This window comes from Crinia signifera, chromosome 4 (genome assembly GCF_055691185.1).
Source record: "Crinia signifera chromosome 4, ASM5569118v1, whole genome shotgun sequence".
Lineage (NCBI taxonomy): Eukaryota > Metazoa > Chordata > Amphibia > Anura > Myobatrachidae > Crinia > Crinia signifera.
The window spans coordinates 304,807,290-304,828,572 of NC_139220.1; the positions used below are offsets into that span (position 1 = coordinate 304,807,290).

At 47.5% G+C, this 21,283-nt stretch overlaps 1 protein-coding gene across 2 annotated transcripts in view; it reads left to right on the forward strand.

The window, feature by feature from the left end:
* LOC146075772 (uncharacterized) overlaps positions 1-21,283 on the forward strand; it is an 83,182-nt gene that overhangs the window by 17,420 nt on the left and 44,479 nt on the right. The window contains exon 3 of one of the 2 annotated variants that reach the window (XM_083185365.1): positions 3,194-8,346. The exons of the other annotated variant lie outside the window; for it this stretch is intronic. Coding sequence (XP_083041491.1) covers positions 3,369-4,421 — 1,053 coding nt within the window. The 5' untranslated portion in view covers positions 3,194-3,368 and the 3' untranslated portion in view covers positions 4,422-8,346. Of the gene's footprint in view, positions 1-3,193; positions 8,347-21,283 lie in introns of those variants that run through there. 2 annotated transcript variants of the gene reach the window in all.

The following is a 21,283-nucleotide window of genomic DNA, read 5'->3' on the forward strand; positions in this document are numbered from 1 at the left end:
CACCAACGCGGTGCTTTATCTACACCGCACCGTGTAACCCTGCCCCCAGCAGTGTAAGGCATTTTCTTCTGGGCGCCAAGCCTCGCTGTCCCTGACAGTGCAGTGCTTTTCTATACAGCGCCGGGTCTCGCTGTCCCCAACAGTGCAGGGTTCCTCTTCCCTGCTCCGTGTCCCCACACACGGTGCCAACTCTCCTCCCCACCAGTGCTTACGCTGCACTTCCTTATGCTGGTTCTTCCTCAACAGCGCTAAGCAGGGCTTTGTATCGCTGTGCTCCCACTCACCAGCGCTGCCTGCGTCCACTTTAATTGTGCCGCTAAAGGGGGGGGAGACATGGACAGCAGAGCAGCCATAGTATTTTTCTTTTTAAAAATAAAAGTCAAAAGGGTGCAAGGGATGCCTGGGCCCCCCCAGCCGCCGGCCCCCATACAGGCTGTCCGGCTGTCAGCCTGTATGTGCACTGTACTGCTGTAGTCTCCGGCAAGAGAATCTGTATTTTCATATCTCCCGCTTGACCGCCGGGCAGCCAATCAGGAGCGGTGGCATTGATAGCCGCTCCTGATTGGCTGCCGGCGGTCCAGCAGGACACCTGTGAAAATACAGATTCTACTGCCGGATACCAGCAGTACAGCGCACATACAGGCTGCCCGGCTGTCAGCTACCTGCGGCCGGGTGGGCGGACGTCCAGGCGGAGCCACTGGTTGGGGGGGGAGATGCCAGCCATGTCCGCTGTAAGTGGCATGGCTGCCAAGAGCACGTCCGTGTGGCCCCACCTCCTCTGACTGCACATAGAGTCTATGTGCAGTCAGGGGAGGTGATTCCACACGGACCTGTTCTATGCACCGCGCGGGAGGAGGCGGGGTCACACAGGAGGAGAGGCAGCCGAGGCCATTCAATATGAAGGGGGCTGGGCTGCGGGGGGAGTGTCCACTCCACACGCTGCCACGCTAGAAGCTTACACTATGAGCAGGAGGAGACCTCTAGCGCGGCAGCAACTATTAACTTGTGCAGGGCGGGCAAAAACGGGCAGGGCGGAAATCGGCGGCTTTAAAAGGGGCAGGGCGCAGCACCCTGTGAAATAAGCCTAGCGGGAACACTAACAATTATATAGTTACAATCGCCATAAGTATAATTCCCATTGTCCGGACTGCACCAGAGCAGGACAATTCCTCTCTGGTCTTAATATTTAGTAAATACATATTTCGCAACTTCCTTTACTACCTTGATGGGAATAGTAACCATAGTATATGGATAAACTGACACTCAATACAGCCATTGAGATTGCTCATATTATTGTTCCCCCCATCTGGTATATTCAGGAGCCCAAAAAATCCATAGGACAGCACAGTATTATACTATAACATAACCTGTACTGTACTTTACCTATGATATCTATGTTTGGTGGTGTATGTCTACAAATCTCTATTTTAAAATAATTATTAAAGGTTAAATTTTATAAATATTTTTTTGTAAAAAATCTTTTTGACAAGTCAAGAGTTCCCCCAAACAAAAAAGAGTACTTTTTTCGGTACTTATGTAATATCTGGGCTCCCGTTTTTCTTATGAGACCGCGTCCCCTCGCGGGGCTCGCTGCGCTCGCCACGCTTCGGGCACGGTGGCTCGCTGCGCTCGCCACACTATATAAAATCAACTCCATGTGTAGTTGGATAGTAGGGGTATGAAAAAATGGGGTGCATTTAACATGGGAGCCCAGATAATACATAAGTACCCTTTTTTCTTTTCTACTTTTGGTCCATATATATCCGGTCAGAGAAGGGTTTACTCATGCTCCTGATGATGGCGAGACCCCACCAAAACGGCCGTCGGGCATGAGTAATCCACTCTGGACCACCATGGCATGTTATCCTTGTGACCTGTAATATTTTATCTGAGTCCGGATTAGATGTTCATTGTTCCATGGAGTCCTGCTTTATTGCTATGGATTGATCTCTACATTTGAATATAAACTTTTTCTGCAAATGAAAGTTGGATGTGCTGGCTTCTATTTATTTCCTACTACATCACCATTATGTGGCTGCAGCACTTCGAAGTTGGTGGATATGGTGTGCATTAATGTCCTCTACTAAATAAATATATAGATATATAGATATATAGATATATAGATCTATATCTATAGATAATGTTAGGTTGTAGACCGCACTCTCACTGTGGAGGACCCACATGCCCATCGATGCGCTCACTGCGCTATGCCCTGAAACGCACACCTTATCAGGTTACGTTTCAAATGGGCTATGACGTCTTTACCATAGTGTTCCTCTATTGACCCAATTTGCGCCCGCTGGCGCTGTGCCCTGGAACGCACACTACAAGGTGTTGCGTTCCAACTTGGCAATGTACACCGCCGTCCCAGTTCTATGACACTATGCCCTGGAACGCACACTTCCGGGTGGTGCGTTCCAATAGGGCTCATGACGTCACTGCGCTCCGCCCGCACATACTCCTACTCACGCATTAACTGGCGCCGGTCTCTTAACCACAGCGCCTCACATGCGCACCATCATAGCCTCACCTGCGATGCGCTATACGCATCGCAGGCTTCAACGCTACCCTTGAGACTAGTTGGAACGCATACCTAGCGATGCGTTCCAACCAGCGGAAGTGCCACTTCCGCCATTTTGCGTGTCACCAGTCGTACTCCCTTCCTGGTAACGTCACACCGGAAGTGACGTCACCGGGGACCCCGGCGGCATACAACGCGATTCATTTCCTGTTTGGGGCTATTTAAACCAAGCCAGCACCTCTCTGTGTTTACCACTACTGCTCCATGCTGGTTTGCATGCAGCTCCTATGGCTTTGCTGTACTATTTATCTCACCTGAAAACGTAAGTGTACTTGCATATGTCTGTATTATGTTGCATTCCCTTTGAGTACTTAAACATGTAGTAGCTTCTGTTTGCTGTTCACATTGTTTTCTGTGCTCTATTAGGCTCCTTGATAAAGGTCCATTTTGAAGGACCGAAACGTCGGAGTTTGGTGATGTTTATAACCCCTTTGACCTGCTGGCTCATATGAGTAATAAACCTTATCTGTTTTTTACCAAAAATCTGAGTTATTTTTGGATAAAGTGGCGAGTGCCTGTGTCTCTGCTTCAGAGAAACCACTTTCTATATCTATAGATAGATAGATTTTTTTTTTTTATATTTTTTTTTATTATTTATTTTCTTTCTTTCAGAACCAATAAGTAACAGGAATTTCATTTGGAAGACATTGTGGAAAGGGGCATTGTTCTCTGATCAAGTTACCTACAGACGATATTTCATACTATACTGCTAAAGGAATCACACAAGCTATACTCAGTTTCTGTATAGATGAAACCTCCTACAGCTTATTTGTTTCTTATCTAATACATGATGAGTCTGACAGGAGAGAGACCACATCTGTGCTCTGAGTGTGACAAACGCTTTACATGTAAATCACAGCTTCTCATCCATCAGAGGAGTCACACAGGAGAGAGACCACATCTGTGCTCTGAGTGTGGCAAATGCTTTACACGTAACTCACAGCTTCTCATCCATCAGAGGAGTTATACGGCAGAGGGACTACATCTGTGCTCTGAGTGTGACAAATGCTTTATATGTAAATCACAGATTCTCATCCATCAGAGGAGTCACACAGGAGAGAGACCACATCTGTGCTCTGAGTGTGACAAACGCTTTTCATGTAAATCAGAGCTTCTTATCCATCAGAGGATTCACACAGGAGAGAGACCATATCTGTGCTCTGAGTGTGACAAACGCTTTTCATGTAAATCAGAGCTTCTTATCCATCAGAGGATTCACACAGGAGAGAGACTACATCTGTGCTCTGAGTGTGGCAAATGCTTTACACGTAAATCACAGCTTCAAAGACATCAGAGGAGTCACACTGGAGAGAGACCATTTAGTTGTTCAGAATGCAGCAAATGTTTTACAAGGAAGGATCATCTAGTTACACATCAGAGGAGTCACACAGGAGAAAAACTATTTAGTTGCTCAGAATGCAGCAAATGTTTTACCAGGAAGGATTGTCTAGTTACACATCAGAGAAGTCACACTGGAGAGAAACCATTTAAATGCTGTGAATGTACCAAGAGTTTTATCCAGAAGACCGACCTTGTTAGACATCAGATGAGTCACACAGGAGAGAAACCATTTACATGCTCAGAATGCAGCAAGTGTTTTATCAGGAAGATTGCTCTAGATATACATCAGATGAGTCACACAGGAGAGAAACCATTTACATGCTCTGAATGTACCAAGTGTTTTATGCAGAAGGCCGACCTTGTTATACACCAGAGGAGCCACACAGGGGAAAAACCATTTAGTTGCTCAGAATGCAGCAAGTGTTTTACCAGTAAGCGTAATCTAGTTCGACATCAAGAGTCACACGACAGAAGACATTTAATTGCTCTGTGGACCTGAATTTATCATGTGTTTCTCAAGTTCCCTTGTATCACTGCAATGGGGATGACACAAATGTCTGTGGTGGCAGCTTTCAGGGCTGGTCACCCGATAGAGTAATTTAGTTGCTGTTGCATTAGGGCACAAACCTCTGCCGGCACTGATATTTCCATACCTCCCAACATGACCCTCTCCAGGAGGAACACAATGCTCTGCTTCTGGACTTTCCTCTTAATGTATGGTTGCCATCACCTGTGGTGAAGTACCTTTTTGATCAATTAACCTGTTCAACACAGGTGCTGGCAATCATACATTATGATGGATGTCCAGAGACCGAGCATTGTGTCCCTCCTGGAGAGGGTCATGTTGGTAGGTATGAATCCTTTCTTCTCGCAGGCTCCTGAGGTGGTGAGCAGAAATGTATGAAAAGTGACCCGTATTTGTGCCCAAATAACACTTTTTGTTGTGCCCAGAACTTTACATAGGTTTAGCTGCTTTACACTGCTACACTGAGGACCTTATTCTGATCCATACACTCCCCTGCATGTTCGCAATGGGGAGCGATGTGCGACTGTGCATAAACCGTTAAGCACATGTGCAGCTGGTTGGAGCAAGCGGCCATGGCAAATTAAATATTCCCCGGCCATTCGCACACAGCACTTTGAGCGCGGGGCGTGGAGCTGCAGCGAGCGGTCAATCCCATGGGAATGCCCAGAATTTCATGGGCGTTCTCATGAAATCGCAGAGTGTTCCCATAGAAGTTTGTCAATTATGCGGGGGCGGGCAGCTGATGTCAGTTGTGTTTCCTGCACAGCCGATGTCCCTGACGTCAGCTGCTTTCCGCACGCGCGGTGCCTGCAGACCTAATCCACAACAGAGGTGTCTTCCGTCTTTGAGCTCTTTAGAAATAATTCGATGGTCAGCGACCATCAAATGATTTCCTCCCAGCACGCCAGCTGCGAATGCATGTTTATGCGAAACATCCATTCGTATGCCTGCAGGGAATCGCTGCATGCGAGGGGCGGGCGGCCATGCGGGCAGCGTTTGATGGACTCGCAGGGCTAAGAAATTTGTAGCCTTGTGAGTCAACCAGATTAATGTCCTCAGACTGTTTGGGCGCAATCAGTGCTATAATAATATAACATTTGAATTACGACTCCCGATCTCCTGTCCCTTTAGATGGGAGATCGGCTGTGCAGGAAACAATTGAATCCCCCATTATGATTACAAGTGAGGACATTTTTATTTTATGAATTTACAAAATGTTTTTTTTTTTTTAATTCTATCTTATTAAAGATTTGAGAGGAGAAACCTCTGTAGTTGATTTTCTGCACCAGGCTCACTATCTGAAGAAGCCGCAGAACCCCTAAGGAGGCGGGGAAACGCGTCATACCGCTAATTCTGACTGAGCAACCTCATCTCTGGAGTGCCAGAGAGACAAGAGCCCTGTTACCTGCAGTAAATCTCCTGGGTTTGGTAACCACACCACTTGCAATCTAACCCGGAGCCTGGATTTCCAGGAACTTTAAAAAGACTGCAGCAACACAGCCCCAAAAAACTGCACCGGTGCACATACAGCAGGTACAGGGAGATCTCTCCCTTTGGACTTTTATATTTTATTTTTCTCTCACCCTCTCTTCATTTCCAATCTAAAAGAGGGGTATTAAATATATTTTTTACTTATTTTTATATATATTTTTTCTTCATATTTTTTATTGTGTCTGGCCAGGCAAAATCGAATATATAAGGGAGCCACTAACTCTCCCCACCTATATATGGGATAAATAGAACATCCATACCCAATTGGTGTTGAATTAACCACACTGGATTTTGTCTGCAACTAATTGTGTTTTTATGAATTTGTTTTTTATAACTGGCCAGTGTTATCTCTTATATATTTGGCTACATCTGTCACTCAAAGTGTGTCTGGAGCTCTAACGCTGGGTGGAGCTTCTGACTCACATGACTGACTCACATGACAGAGAACCAGCCCAGTGAGCTCACAGACAGTGCCAGACACCCTCTGCCTCTCCATGTTACACAGCAAAGACACAGCTACTCACCAGACACACCAGGTGAGTGCCCCACACCGCCATACCTCCCAACATGACCCTCTCCAGGAGGGTCAGAATGCTCTGTTTGTGGACTTCCATCTTAATTTATGATTGTCATCACCTGTTTTAAACAGGGTAATTGATAAGAAAGGTGTTTCTTCTACGATCCCATGGCAGCCATCACATTGGGATATCGCCCTATTCCTTGAGTTAGACAGGTTACTTTTTTCCCAGGCTCCTCCCCTCTTGGGTATATATCACTGCTCCTCCCCTCTCCTGGTGTCTTTTTTTCCTGTCTCCTTGTTAGTTAGGGCAGAAAGGTTACTTTATTTTGGGCTCACCTTTTAGATGCAGGGGTCACTCAGGTGGTTGCAGCTTGGGAGCGTGACCCTTATTAGGGTTCCTGTCCATGCCATCAGGAGTACAGCAGCGAGCGTTTGGAGCTCCTCTCTCCTTCATAACACCAGCACTAGCGCCTAACAGCGTGTGCACTCTCCGGCAAGGATTACAGACGGGGAGGAGAAAGTTGTTAAAGACTTCAGCGTGAGGCTACAAGCGCGGACGCCGGGATTTGGACTACAGGAGCCAGAATCCCTTGCGTCGCGTCTTCCTGTAGCGTACTTCCGGTTTCGGCAGTACGCGCTGAGACTACAGGTCCCAGGCTCCTTTGCGCTAGTGCGCACTTCCGGTATGCCAGACGGCGTTTGCACGCTTCCAGCGCGCTCTGCTTGAATAAAAGAGGGAGCCTGTCAGTGTCTGCTATGAGGCAAAGAAGCAGCAGTGGAGTTCTGTGCAAGCGGCTGTAAGGTAGGACATGGGTTACCTTCTGCTATCAGCATCTGTAACACAGTGTGTATACATACCTTAGGGGTTTTTGTGTTGCTGCAGATAGTGGTGTTGTGAGATGGATCTGCCTTCCCCCAGTAGAGGAAACAGTGCCCCTGTGAGGTGAGCCTTATGCGTTTTTTGTGATAGGGAGTTTTAGAAATTTTATTTCAGATTAGTAATAGGGGTTTTTATTGTTGTTATAGTGTGCCTTCTGAACCAAAGAAGAAAGTTGTTAAGAAGAAGCATACTGAGATACGCTGCATGGCTTGTGATAGAGTGATTGATGCTGCACTTGACAAAACTATATGTGAGAGCTGTGAACCACAGCCTGAAGCCTCTGATAATCAGTCTATAATGCTGGAGAAATTAATGGACTGGATGAAAAAATCCTTTGTGGCCACAGAAGAGTATTTAGAACACCAAGGGTCTAAAGAACAAGAGACCAGGCAGAATTGGAGTATGAAGGAAATGATACCTCTGATGATGGGGAGGAATTTAAGGATGTCTCTGATGAGCCAGGGGAGATTAAAGAGGATACTAGAGTGTTCAATTTTGAAACGGTAGAATATGTGCTGAAGCATATTTATAAGTCTATGAATTATAAAGAGACTGTCGCACCCATAGAAGGGGCTGATTTATTATTTGAGGACAGATCCAAGAAGGGTCGTTCCTTCCCGGTTCATCGTGTTATGAAGGAGACTATTGTGAAGGAATGGTCAAATTTGGAAAAGAAGCAAGGAAAATTATTCCGTATTGATAAAATGTATCCTATAAAGGATGAGGAATGTCTTAAATGGTGTGGTATACCCAAGATAGATGTCATTAGATGTGACCTCCTTTGCGGCCAGATCTATGGCAGCAGGAGTAGCAGCAAGGAGGGCTCTATGGTTGCGATCCTGGTCGGCTGATTCTCATTCCAAAAAACGTCTGGTCTCGTTACAGTTTGAAGGATCATTTCTCTTTGGCACCAAGCTAGATGCCCTGATTCACAGGCTTACGGGGGGTAAGTCCCTAAAGCTTCCTCAGGATAAAATCCCGTATCCAAGTACCTACAAGCAAACCTTTAGAGATGCCAAAGCATACAGGCCGGGTAGGCCGTACAGTCAGAGAGGCTCCTTTTCCGGCTCCAGACAGTCCTTTCGGCAGAGTTATAGGAGAGGTGGAAGACAATGACAACCAGCTATTTCCCCCGGTGGGAGCCCGTCTGGCCCAATTTCCACATGTTTGGGACATTTCAATTCAGGACAGGTGGGTACAGAGGATAATTCGAGAGGGTTATTCTTTGGAATTCAACCAGACTCCCACCACAGACTTTTTCCAGGTGTCAAGAAGACCCAGGTCGGCACTAGAGTCAAGAGAGTTAGAGAAAATTCTGACCAATTTGCTGTCCATAGAAGCAGTGGAGACGGTGCCAAGGAACCAGTGGGGGAAAGGGATGTATTCCAATCTGTTCCTCATAGAGAAAAATACGGGAGGGTTCAGAACTATTATAGACTTGAGAAGACTGAATCAATTCTTAATAGTAAGAAAGTTTCGTATGGAGACCATGAGAACCATTACGGCAGGGATAAGAAGGGGGGACTTCATGGTGTCCCTGGACCTAAAAGATGCCTACTATCATGTTCCAGTACATCAGCTGCATCGGAAGTACCTCAGGTTTTGCATAAAAGGGAAGCATTACCAATTTACGTGTCTGCCCTTCGGTCTTGCAGCCTCTCCGAGGGTCTTCACGAAAGTGTTAGTAACTCTGGTGGCATTATTAAGAAGAAGAGGGATTCTCATTTGGCCATATTTAGACGACATACTCATAGCGGCTCCATCCGAACAGGTGCTCACACACCATGTGCAGATTGTGATCGATTGTCTACAGAGGCACGGGTGGCTAGTGAATCGTCAGAAGAGCCAGTTGACGCCCACACAGAGAATCAAGTTTCTGGGGGTAATAATAGACTCAAGAAAGTTCGAAATATCACTGTCAGAAGAGAGGTGCATAAAGGTCAGAGGGCTGTCAGACTCAATTGCAAAGACAAGAGTGACATCCTTGAAGGAGTGCACAAGATTACTGGGGATGATGTCTTCCACAATAGGGGTCATTCCATGGGCTCAATGGAGAATGAGAGAGTTACAGTGGGCAATCCTGCCACTTCTAAAGAAAAGGGTGTCCGTAACAAAGAAGATAAATCTGTCTTCGGAAGCAAGAAGGTCTCTACACTGGTGGGCCAGGGAAGCTTTGGAAGACAAGACGACATCTCTCCAGTCACCAAGATTCCGGTTAATCACAACCGACGCGAGTCAGCTAGGTTGGGGAGCTCATTGCGAAGGAGAGACAATTCAAGGCACGTGGAAGGCAAAAGAGAGTGCAAACTCGTCAAACTGGCAAGAGGCAGAGGCCATATGGAGAGCGATAAGAAACTTTTCCCAGACGATCAGGGGGACGCATTTAAGAATCTTCTCCGACAATACCTCGGTGGTTGCTTACATAAATCACCAGGGGGGCACCAGGAGCAAGTCGCTCATGACAGTACTCTCAAGGATACTATCTTGGGCGGAAGAGAACGTGGAGTCGTTAACAGCCATTCATGTCCCAGGGGAGCAGAACATACTGGCAGATTTCCTCAGCCGAAACAAGGTGCACCCAGGGGAATGGGAGCTGAATGGAAGAGTCTTCAGAGAAGTGACCAGTCGTTTTGGGCTGCCGGAAGTAGATCTAATGGCGACACACTTAAACAAGAAGGTGAACAGATTCTTCTCCAGATACTCTCTTCCCCAGACAGCAGCGATAGATGCTTTCTCCGTCCAGTGGACGTGCGGTTTGGGGTACGTGTTTCCCCCATTTCCACTAATCCCCAAAGTTCTAAAGAAGATAATGGACGATGGGACGGAAGTGATAATCATTCTTCCCTTTTGGCCCCGGAGGGCATGGTTTACAACAGTGCTGAGAATGGCAGTTCAAGAACCTTGGACATTGCCAGTAGTTCCAGAACTCCTGATGCAGGGGCAGCTGCTACATCCAGATCCCGCAGGGTTAGCTTTGACGGCGTGGAGATTGAGCGGGGCCATCTGAGGCAGAAGGGTCTTTCGGACCAAGTAATTTCTCTGTTGCTCCAAGCAAGAAAGAAGATTTCGTCCGTAGCTTATTATAGAGTCTGGCGAGCGTTTCTCAACTGGAGAGGATCGATGGAGGCAATACAAGAGGTTACAACTGCTGATGTCTTACAATTCCTCTACAAGGGGTTTGCAGATGGTCTGGCCAATTCAACATTGAAGGTTCAGATTTCAGCCTTAAGTGTCCTGTTAGAGAGAAGACTGGCGGAAGAACAACTGATTATTAGGTTCGGGAATGCGATCAAGAGGATGAGACCTCCAATTAGATCTCTGGTAGCTTCTTGGGACCTGAATATAGTATTAAAAGCTCTGATGAATCCACCTTTTGAGCCATTAACAGAAATCTCATTAAAGCACTTAAATTGGAAGACCGTATTTTTAGTCGCCATTACCTCAGCGAGAAGAGTTAGTGAACTCCAAGCGCTATGGGCAGAGGAGCCATATCTGAAGATTCTTCCGGATAAGATTGTTCTTAGAACCAATCCTCATTTTCTCCCCAAAGTCATTTCCGAATTTCATTTGAACCAAGAAATTTCACTGCCGACGTTTTATACGGAACCCAAGAGTGAGGAAGAGATAACCTTACACAATTTAGAGGTAGTAAGAAGTATTACTACTTATTTGAAGAGAACAGAGGAAATCAGGAAGACAAAAAGCTTATTTATAATCCCTGAGGGGTTAAGAAAGGGATTGACTCCTACGAAACAAACCATTTCAAGGTGGATCAGGGAGATCATTGTATTCGTGTACAAATTGGAAGGAAGAGAAGTTCCAGCGATTGTCACGGCACACTCTACAAGGGCTACGTCGACTTTGTGGGCTTTGAAGGCGAAGGCGTCGATAAAGGACTTATGTGACGATGCTACTTGGTCCTCAGTTCATACGTTCTCTAGACATTATGAAGTAAATGTGTATGTTCCTCAATTTGGGGATCAAGTATTACATGGTGTGATGGATAATTAAAAGAATTATAACTTGACTGGGCCCTCACGTGTATTTAGCTTTGGTATTCCCAATGTGATGGCTGCCATGGGATCGTAGAAGAAAACATCGGATTATACTTACCGATAATTCCTTTTCTTCCTAGAGACCATGGCAGCCATTATTTGCCCTCCCTTATGTTCTTTTTTCCCAGAGAGGAAGGAGACACTCGAAAAGACACCAGGAGAGGGGAGGAGCAGTGATATATACCCAAGAGGGGAGGAGCCTGGGAAAAAAGTAACCTGTCTAACTCAAGGAATAGGGTGATATCCCAATGTGATGGCTGCCATGGTCTCTAGGAAGAAAAGGAATTATCGGTAAGTATAATCCGATTTTTTAAGCACAGGTGATGGTAATCCATAAATTAAGAAGAAAGTCCAGAAACAGAGCAATGTGTCCCTCCTGGAGAGGGTCATGTTGGGAGGTATGCACCTCCCCCCCCCCCCCCCCCCCCCCCCATTCACGGCATCCTCACGATTAAATGGCAGATGCAAAACACTGACATGGCTATGGTTGACAATGAAAATAGGTTGACAAGATTTATTTTTCACTTTTTCAATGTTTTCATATTCATTCTCATGTGTCGACATGGACACCAATGAAGTGCCACACTTATGTCAACATTTACATGTGTTGACCTTTCTGTGTTGATTTTTTCTTGTGGCGATTCGCGGCACCCCCCGCGACCCCCCTCCCGCGATTTGCGGCACACCCCCCCGCAATTCGCGGCACCCCCGGTGACTCCTGTGATTCGCGGCAGCCCCCCCTCCCGTGGTTCACGGTGCCCCCCACGACCCCCCCCTACCGCGATTCCCCACCGCTGACCCCCCTTCTGTCATTGCGGCAACCCCCCGCGACCCACCCTCCCGCGATTCACTGCAACCCCCCTCCCGCAATTCACGGCATCCACCCACGACCCCTCCCGTGATTCGCGGACACACCTCACCTCCTCCCTCCCCCGCGCGCGATTCACGGCAACCCCAGGATTAAATGACACATGCAAAACACTGGCTCGGCTATGGTCGACAATGAAAAAGGTTGACATGAGTTTTTGAAGATTTATTTTTCTTTTTTTGAATGTTTTCATATTCATTCTCATGTGTTGACATGGACACCGATGAAGTGCCACACTTATGTCAACATTTACATGTGTTGAACTTTCTGTGTTGATTTTTTCTTGTAGCAATTTTTTTCCAGTGACAACTATGAACTATGTGCACGTCAACCTACACATCATCAACCAATTCTTTGTATAATATATAACACCTGTTCTGTTTTACTGTAGGTGTTTTAAGTCAGATCTTTTACTGCTACTATTACTGTTTATGTAAATGCATTCTGAATGACAGCAACATCCTACCATCCTTCTACAAGAATATATAACCAACTAGGTGATTCATCGTGCCCCGTGCCCCCCCCTCCCGCAATTCACGGACCCCCCGCGCACCCCCCCTCCCGCGATTCGCAACCCCTCCCTCGCGCAATTCACGCCCCCTCCCATGCTTTGCAGACCCCCGCCCTCTCCTGCGATTCGCCGACATCTGCGCCCCCCCCTCCCTTGATTCACGGCGCCCCTCCCGCAATTCACGGCACCCCTAAGCCCCTCTTTAGTCCCCCGTATACTCACACACCCCTATCACTACCCAGCTTCCTGCTCTCCTGAACCGTAACTTCCACCACTGGGGAGTCGCTGACGCTGTTTTGCCCACATGCCCCTATCATGCCTCATAGCCCAGCCTCCTGCTCTCATGCACCCGAACTCCCACCCAGTAGGAGGAGACACTGACTAAGGGCCACCATCCTGTACTGCCACGCTGGACCCTCACACACTGGCAGAAGCTGCACAGTATCTCCCACCCTCCTCTTTAGTCCCCCTTATGCCCACACACCCCTATCACTACCCAGCCTCCTGTTTTCCTGTGTCGTGACCTCCGCCAGTGGGGAGCCGCTGACTCAGAAACACCCTACTATACTATTGCACACACACACCTAAACAACATGCACACACAGCCCCCCCCCACACCCACAAATGTCACTGTACCATCCACACTATCAATGTACATCTTACTCTGTAACCTCTTTTTATTTAAACAAAACAATACACACCCCCTTCCACATCATATGCTCTCTATTTAACACATTTCACCTATAACTCAAGTTGCAATACAGGCCATCTTTCATACAATTCTAACCATCTTTCTCATATACAAATGTTCACAAATTAAGGGGGCGCAGCCCCTTACGACAGTGTGAAGAGCGCCCGTAGGGCGCGATGAATCACCTAGTATACTATATGTGTATTTAAATAATTTTCTTAGTCAATTAAATATTTGCATTATTTTTAGATATATATTGTTTCCAGCGCGTTATATGTTTTTTCTTCAAATAATACCTTCCTTATAATACCTGCATTTGATATTTATTTGTATACATATGTTTGTCCCTCTCCTGGCATAAGGGAGCTGTTACTACTGGTCCCTAATACACTAGCATATAACACACAATAGAATAGCAGTTTCTTGGTGGAGGGCACTGGATTAAAACATAACTTTTATTGTATTTTAATTCAAAATATGGTACTTGTGTACTAGCACGGTGCCCATCGCATCGCAGACCATAAGGCATACGATGGTATGCGATGCGATGTTAGCCAATGTTATACAATTTTAAATTGTATACCATCAAATTGTATGCCATTGTATCGTATATACAATGGTATGCGATTTAAAATTGTATAAGCACCCTAATGGGTTTTCCAATGTTAAAAGTGGCCCCTATAACATAATTAACATGTTAGGATGTTAAAAGCACCCCCAACTGCACCCCCCACCATCAACGCCAACCCGAAGCGTGGCGAGCGCAGTGGTACGTGTCCTCCACGTCAGCGTGAAGCTGATTTTATATAGTGTGGCGAGCAGATGCGGAATACATGTACAGTAATACGCGTCCCCTCGCTGGGCTCGCCACGCTTCGGGCTAGGTGTCTCGCTACGCTCGCCACACTATATAAAAACAACTCCACGCCAACGTGGATAGTGGGGGTATGAAAAGGTCGGAGAACGCGTCCCGCTGCGCTCGCCACGCTTCGAGTTGGCGTTCATAGTGGGGGTGCATTTAACATTGTAAGCCCCCATTAGGATGATTATACAATTTAAAATCGTATAGGGGCTTATACAATTTAAAATCACATCGGGTGTATGGCATGTGATGCGATGCGATTATAAGTCGTACGACTTAATATCGTGGGTGCCGTGATAATACACAAGTACCCAAAATATTATTCTTATTAAAAATATCAGTGAAATAGAACAGAATATATGGTAACTAAAGTACCAAATACATATGATAAAGTGATGGGGCACATTATAGCCTGTATCCTTGTTTATTATTTTTTCCTATATTGAATTGTACTGGACTTCCATGTGTGTATGCCATATCTCATCATGTATTCCAATACATAGATAACTAACTGTAATAGGGACATTTACATTGTCTCATTTGAGGCTGTTTATACTCCAACTTTATGACTTTACCGTAATGGCTATGTTTGCTGTAAAGCTAATTAAAGGCAATAAAACAGGAAATTAAATATTAATGGAACTGGTGCAAGTGTCCTAAATAATTTGGTGACCTCCCCATGGAGCCCAACCAACAGCCCTCCAGTTGTCCAAACTGGTCCTCAATCTGGGTTAGGTGCATACACACAGTGAGATTTCACTTTCTATTCAACCTCTATTTGACCTGTGTCTTTATCTGTGTCTGGATCTGGATAGTCTTGCCTGCCAAGACTATTTTTCTATTATATTTCTATATACCTTTTGCTTCTATAAGAAAAATAGTGCATATCTCACCATGTGTACTCAGATCCAGACCCAGATCTAATAGTGGTCTAATAGAAAGTAAATCTCATTGTGTGTATGCACCATTAGAAATTAATACAGCACATGTTAGAAAATTAGATAGATACTAATGACTACACCTGTGCACCAGCTGAGGGGTCTGGGAAATGTGACAGTTAGTAATGACTGCACCTGTGCACCAGCTGGATAGTCTGGAAAATGAGACAGTTATTATTGACTACACCATCTGGGTGGTCTGGAAAGTAAACTGTTGCTAGATCTTGTGGACCGGTTTGGCCAGCCCTGACCTACACAATGGTGAAAACCGTATAGCAATCAGATCAGTGATTTCGGAGTTTATTGCAGTCCCATAAAAAAATTCTCATTTACAAAATGATAGACGGGTAGATTAAAAATATGTCCAGTCACTGATTTATAATCTAAATAAATAATAATTATAAAAATTATTCCAGGTTCTAGGGACCGTTGTTCATTTTTATTGGCTTAATGAAACATAAAAAATGGGGAATAAGGTACAGAAAGGAAAAGGAAATAAGCTGGGGGATAGCTCACATATAGGTAGAAGCAGACACATGTCTACAATACTACAACAAGTAACCAGCACTTAAAATTACAAAACAATATCCAAAATAAGGAGAAAGAACTGTAGGAAATAAAATGAGGAAATATAATAAAAATAATAATCATTTCTCTACCGTCCAATGGGATACTGGGCTTCACTACTATGGGGATTGAGACCTCCGCAGGAGAGACAGGCACATAAAAGAACTTTCAGTGTGGGTGCACTGGCTCCTCCCCTCAATCTCCCTCCACTAGTCAGTTTTGAAAAATGTGCCTCAGGAGAGGCAGTGCTTCTGGATGCTCCAGAGTTTTTTCCACATTTATTTTCAAGTTTGTTATTTTGGGGCGCTGTGGTGACCACACAGCTGTCCTGCTTCGTGGGTGTCAGGGGAAGGGTCAGTCCCCGACCTCTTCAGGTGCAGAGCTGACCCTGCTACAGGACAATCCAGTCCTGCGTGGGACTTGTCACCGCACAGCATTGCGCTGTAGCGAGCAAGTCCCCTAGCTGCCGCACACCCCTGACAGGTCTGAAGACATCGGTGGTGAGTACAGGCTGGGGGTCCCACAAGGGGTCCCCGCAGCCATTTCTGGTGCGGCAAGACGACGGCTAGTAATGGCGGCTCTCCAGCAGGGACCGCGTGAACACAGCGTCTGATATCTGGCATAGGGGTGCTGCCGCTGGACCACCAGGGACACCCCTCAGGGTATAATGTATGATATATATTTTACACCTTTAATAATGTCAGTATAATTATATGTAAGCGCCAGCTCCGTGTAAGGGGGCGGGGCTTCACTCAGAGCGGGACCAAGCTCTGCTGGGCGCGCGCTGTCACTTCCTGCTTCTTCACACGCTGCCAGACTCCATTACAGGGCTCCTCACTGGCGTGGTGGATCCGGGTACTTGCAGCACGGCAGAGACAGCAGGTTTTTATAGCGATTTAGCGCTGCTGCGCTATCTAGCTTAGTCAGACACTGTGTTGGTTATATCACTGTGTTTAGCGTTACCAGCTCACCCAGATCTATGAGTTCAGGTTAAGGGTGCACTTGGCTCCCCAATTGCTCTGTTTTTTCCCCACTGTTTAGTTACAGACACAGCATAAAGCAAGCACATAGTCTGTTTTCACTCAGAGAAACACATCCAGCAGTGTGTGCACGTGTGTGACTGCGTGGGGGTTGTGTTTGTTACTACAGACATTGTAGTACTATCTCATCATGGTGAAAAAGTTCACTTGTATGGTGTGTAGCACCAAGTTTGTGCCCAAGTCACAGTCCCAGGTTACTTGTGAGGCTTGTATGTCACCACAGCCCAGTAGTGCTGACACCCAGATCAGTGGGGTTTCCCCACAGCTTGCGGGGCAATCGCAGGCAGACGAGCAGGAGCCTGCGTGGGCCTCCAACATAAAGACCTTGTTGGATTCTGTGGCTTCACAGCTTTCCACTAACACTCAGCAAACGCAGAGGGTTCAGAGGGAATTGTCCATGTTAGCTGCCAGGGTGGATATTCTTCATACCCAAAATGTACCTCCTCCGCCCGCACAGCCTCAAAAGAGGCAGGCTACTGCTATGGATCCTGACACAGATGAGGACGATGAGGACATATTGGAGGAGGGTGAGGAGCAGGGTCTGCAGGAACCAGCTCCTGAAACGGCAGTGCATGGTCCCGAGCCCCTTATCAGGGCCATTAGGGATGTTTTAGATCTCCCAGTAGAGGCATCCACAGAAGGAGATCCTTTCTTCATGACTCCGAAGAAACAGCCAGTGTACTTCCCTGAGCAGGCAGAGTTAGAAACTGCTTTCAGGGCTGCATGGCAAAACCCTGATAAGAGGTTTACTCTTTCAAAAAGGTTCACAAATGCATATCCTTTTGAACCTTTGGGCAGAAAGAAATGGGAGGAGCCACCGGTAGTGGACTCCTCTGTTTCCCGCCTCTCTAAGAAGGTGTTGTTACCAGTCCCAGGGGTATCCACCCTTAAGGACGGGGCGGACAGAAGGCTGGAAGCTACCCTCAAGCCCATATATACGGCTAGTGGGGCATCCCAGCATCCAGTTTTAGCCAGCTGCTGGATGGCCAAGGCTATTCATACCTGGTCAACCCAGATTCAGGAAGGGTTGTTGGGTGACATGACTGTGGCCCAGATAGGGGACAGCCTGCGTCACATTCAGGATACCGCAAAGATCCTGTGCGAGGCACAAAAGGAATTGGGCGCAATTAACGCGCGCAATTCAGCCATGGCGGTTTCAGCCAGACGGGCCTTGTGGCTGCGGCAGTGGTCTGCAGATGTAGACTCAAAGAAGAGTGTGGAGGGTATTCCCTTTACAGGAGAATGGCTGTTTGGCAGTGAATTAGACGGTTGGATTTCCAAAGCCACGGCAGGAAAATCTACCTTCCTTCCATCAGCCCCCACGGTTGCAAAGCGTACCTTCACAGGTGCTTCCCAGCAGTCCTTTCGTGGGAACAGGTTTCGCCCCAAGGCTAGGGGCGCCTCCAATGCCAGCAGGGGCACGAGAGGCAAGTTTAGGAAGCCTAACACCTCCAACACCCAGGACCGTCCAAATGCCGCGACTTCCTCTAAGCCTGCAGCATGACGGGGTTTTCCCGCCACGAGACTCTCGCAGTGGGAGCGCGATTGTTGCATTTCAGCCATGTGTGGGACGCCTCGGGTCTGGATACCTGGGCCAGAGGTCTCATTTCTCTAGGTTACAAGCTGGAATTCGACAAACCCCCTCCCAGACGGTACTTCAGGTCGGCACTTCCAGCATCCCAGGAAAATCAGGTGCTCCTTCAGGGGGCCATTACCAGGCTGCTTCAGTCTCAGGTAATTGTACCGGTGCCAGACACGGAGCAGGGCCAGGGATATTATTCCAACTTATTCCTGGTACCGAAGCCAGACGGCTCAGTAAGACCCATCCTGAATCTAAAGTCACTGAACCCCTTCCTGCGCGTGTTCAAGTTCAGGATGGAGTCCTTGCGCTCTGTGATCGCCAGCCTAGAAAGAGGGGAGTTCCTGGCCTCTATAGACGTCAAAGACGCCTATCTACACATTCCTATCTGGCCCCCACACCAAATCTATCTCAGGTTTGCCTTGGGGAACGACCATTACCAATTCCGGGCGTTACCTTTCGGCCTGTCGACAGCCCCGCGGGTTTTCACAAAGGTAATGGCGGAAATGATGTCACTACTCAGGCTCCGAAGGGTGAATGTAGTACCATACCTGGACGACCTGCTAATAAAAGCAGGGTCGGCGGAGGCTTTAAGCAGTGCTCTCAATCTGTCCATACAGGTTCTAAGAGACCACGGGTGGATCCTAAACATGCCCAAATCATCGCTGGTTCCAACCCAGAGGATGGTTTTCTTGGGGATGATCCTGGATACATCAGAACAAAAAGTCTTTCTGCCGATGGAAAAGGTCACTGCAATACAACAGCTGGTCAGGGAGGTCCTACAGTCACCTCTGGTACAGATCCATCTTTGCCTCCGGCTTCTAGGCAAGATGGTGGCTTCATTCGAAGCAATACAATTTGGCCGCTTCCATTCCAGGACCTTTCAATTGGATATTCTGACAAAATGGTCCGGCTCCCCCCTGCAGATGCGCAGAAGGATTGGCCTTGCAACAAGAACCAGGATCTCGCTACAGTGGTGGCTAGATTCATCCAATTTGTTGGCAGGCAGACGGTTCCAGATCCAGGACTGGATTCTGGTAACCACGGACGCCAGCCTGAGGGGCTGGGGAGCTGTGACACAGGGAGTCCGCCTACAGGGTCGATGGTCTCCACTGGAGTCAGGCCTTCATATCAACAAGCTGGAGTTGAGGGCGGTCTACTATGCCCTGTTACAGGCAGCTCCATTGTTACAGGGAAAGGCGATCCAGGCGGGGGTCGACAATTGGGAGGCGGACTTCCTCAGTCGTCACGATCTTCACCCGGGAGAGTGGGGCCTTCACACTCAAGTGTTCAATGCCATAGTGGATCTGTGGGGGCTCCCTCAGATCGACCTGATGGCTTCACGATTGAACCACAAGGTAGCAATGTACTGTGCACGGACCAGAGACCCAGGGGCGATAGCGGTGGACGCTCTCACCTGGACCTGGGATTTCCAATTGGTGTACCTCTTCCCACCTCTCCCATTGTTGGCTCGGGTGCTAAAGCGGCTCCGGCATCAGGGGACGGAGGCCATACTGGTGGCACCAGACTGGCCAAGAAGGGCCTGGTACGGGGACATTCAGGCCATGCTAGTGGAAGACCCGTGGCGTCTGCCCCTAAGAGAAGACCTGCTCCTCCAGGGCCCGTTCGTCTTCCAGGACTTACAGCGGCTACGTTTAACGGCCTGGAGGTTGAGCGGCAGATCTTAGTCCACAAGGGTCTCCATCCCTCTGTCATCACTACAATGATAAAAGCCAGGAAGCCGGTGACGGCTGCTCATTATCATGTAATATGGTGCAGATATATTGCCTGGTGTGAGAAGAAGGACTTGCCTCCGGCCAGTTTTCGATTAAACAGTCTGCTACGTTTCCTTCAGGCTGGCCTGGATAAGGGACTCAGATTGGGTTCCTTAAAGGTCCAAATCTCCGCACTATCTGTGTTTTTTCAGAAAAAGATTGCGGCCTTGCCGGAAGTGCAAACCTTCTTACAGGGGGTGCTGAGGATTCAGCCCCCCTTTGTGCCTCCCACTGCACCATGGGATTTGGAAGTAGTTCTTACTTTCTTAAAATCAGCCCGGTTTGTTCCACTGGAAGAATCTGAGCTGCGACACCTCACTTGGAAGACTGTTGTTTTGCTGGCTCTAGCTTCGGCCAGGAGGGTGTCCGAGCTCGGGGCCTTATCTTGTCGGAGCCCTTACCTTGTGTTCCACAACGATAGGGCGGAACTCAGGACTAGACCACAATTCCTTCCAAAGGTGGTGTCAGGGTTCCACCTAAACCAACCTATTGTGGTTCCTTCTAGCGCGACACACCCAGATATACCAGATACCTTGGATGTGGTTCTCACCCTTAAGGGGTATGTCAAGCGCACAGCTAGGATCCGTAAGACGGACAGCCTGTTTGTGCTTTATGATGCGCAGAAGAAGGGTTTACCTGCTTCAACGCGTACTATTGCCAGGTGGATAAGATGTACTATCCAGCAGGCTTATGCATCAGCTGGTTTGTCGCTTCCTTTTTCAGTAAAGGCTCATTCAACCAGGTCTGTAGGTACCTCTTGGGCGGCTGCTCGAGGGGTGTCGGCAATGCAGCTATGCAGGGCCGCAACTTGGTCAGGGCAACACACATTTGTGAAGTTCTACAAGTTTGACACCCTGGCCAGGGAGGATTCCCAGTTCGGGAATGCGTTTCTACAGCAGAATCCGCACGTTCCCACCCGTTCTGGTAGCTTTGGGACCTCCCCATAGTAGTGAAGCCCAGTATCCCATTGGACGGTAGAGAAAATAGGATTTTGGGTACCTACCGGTAAATCCTTTTCTCGTAGTCCATATGGGATACTGGGAGCCCGCCTCAGTGCGG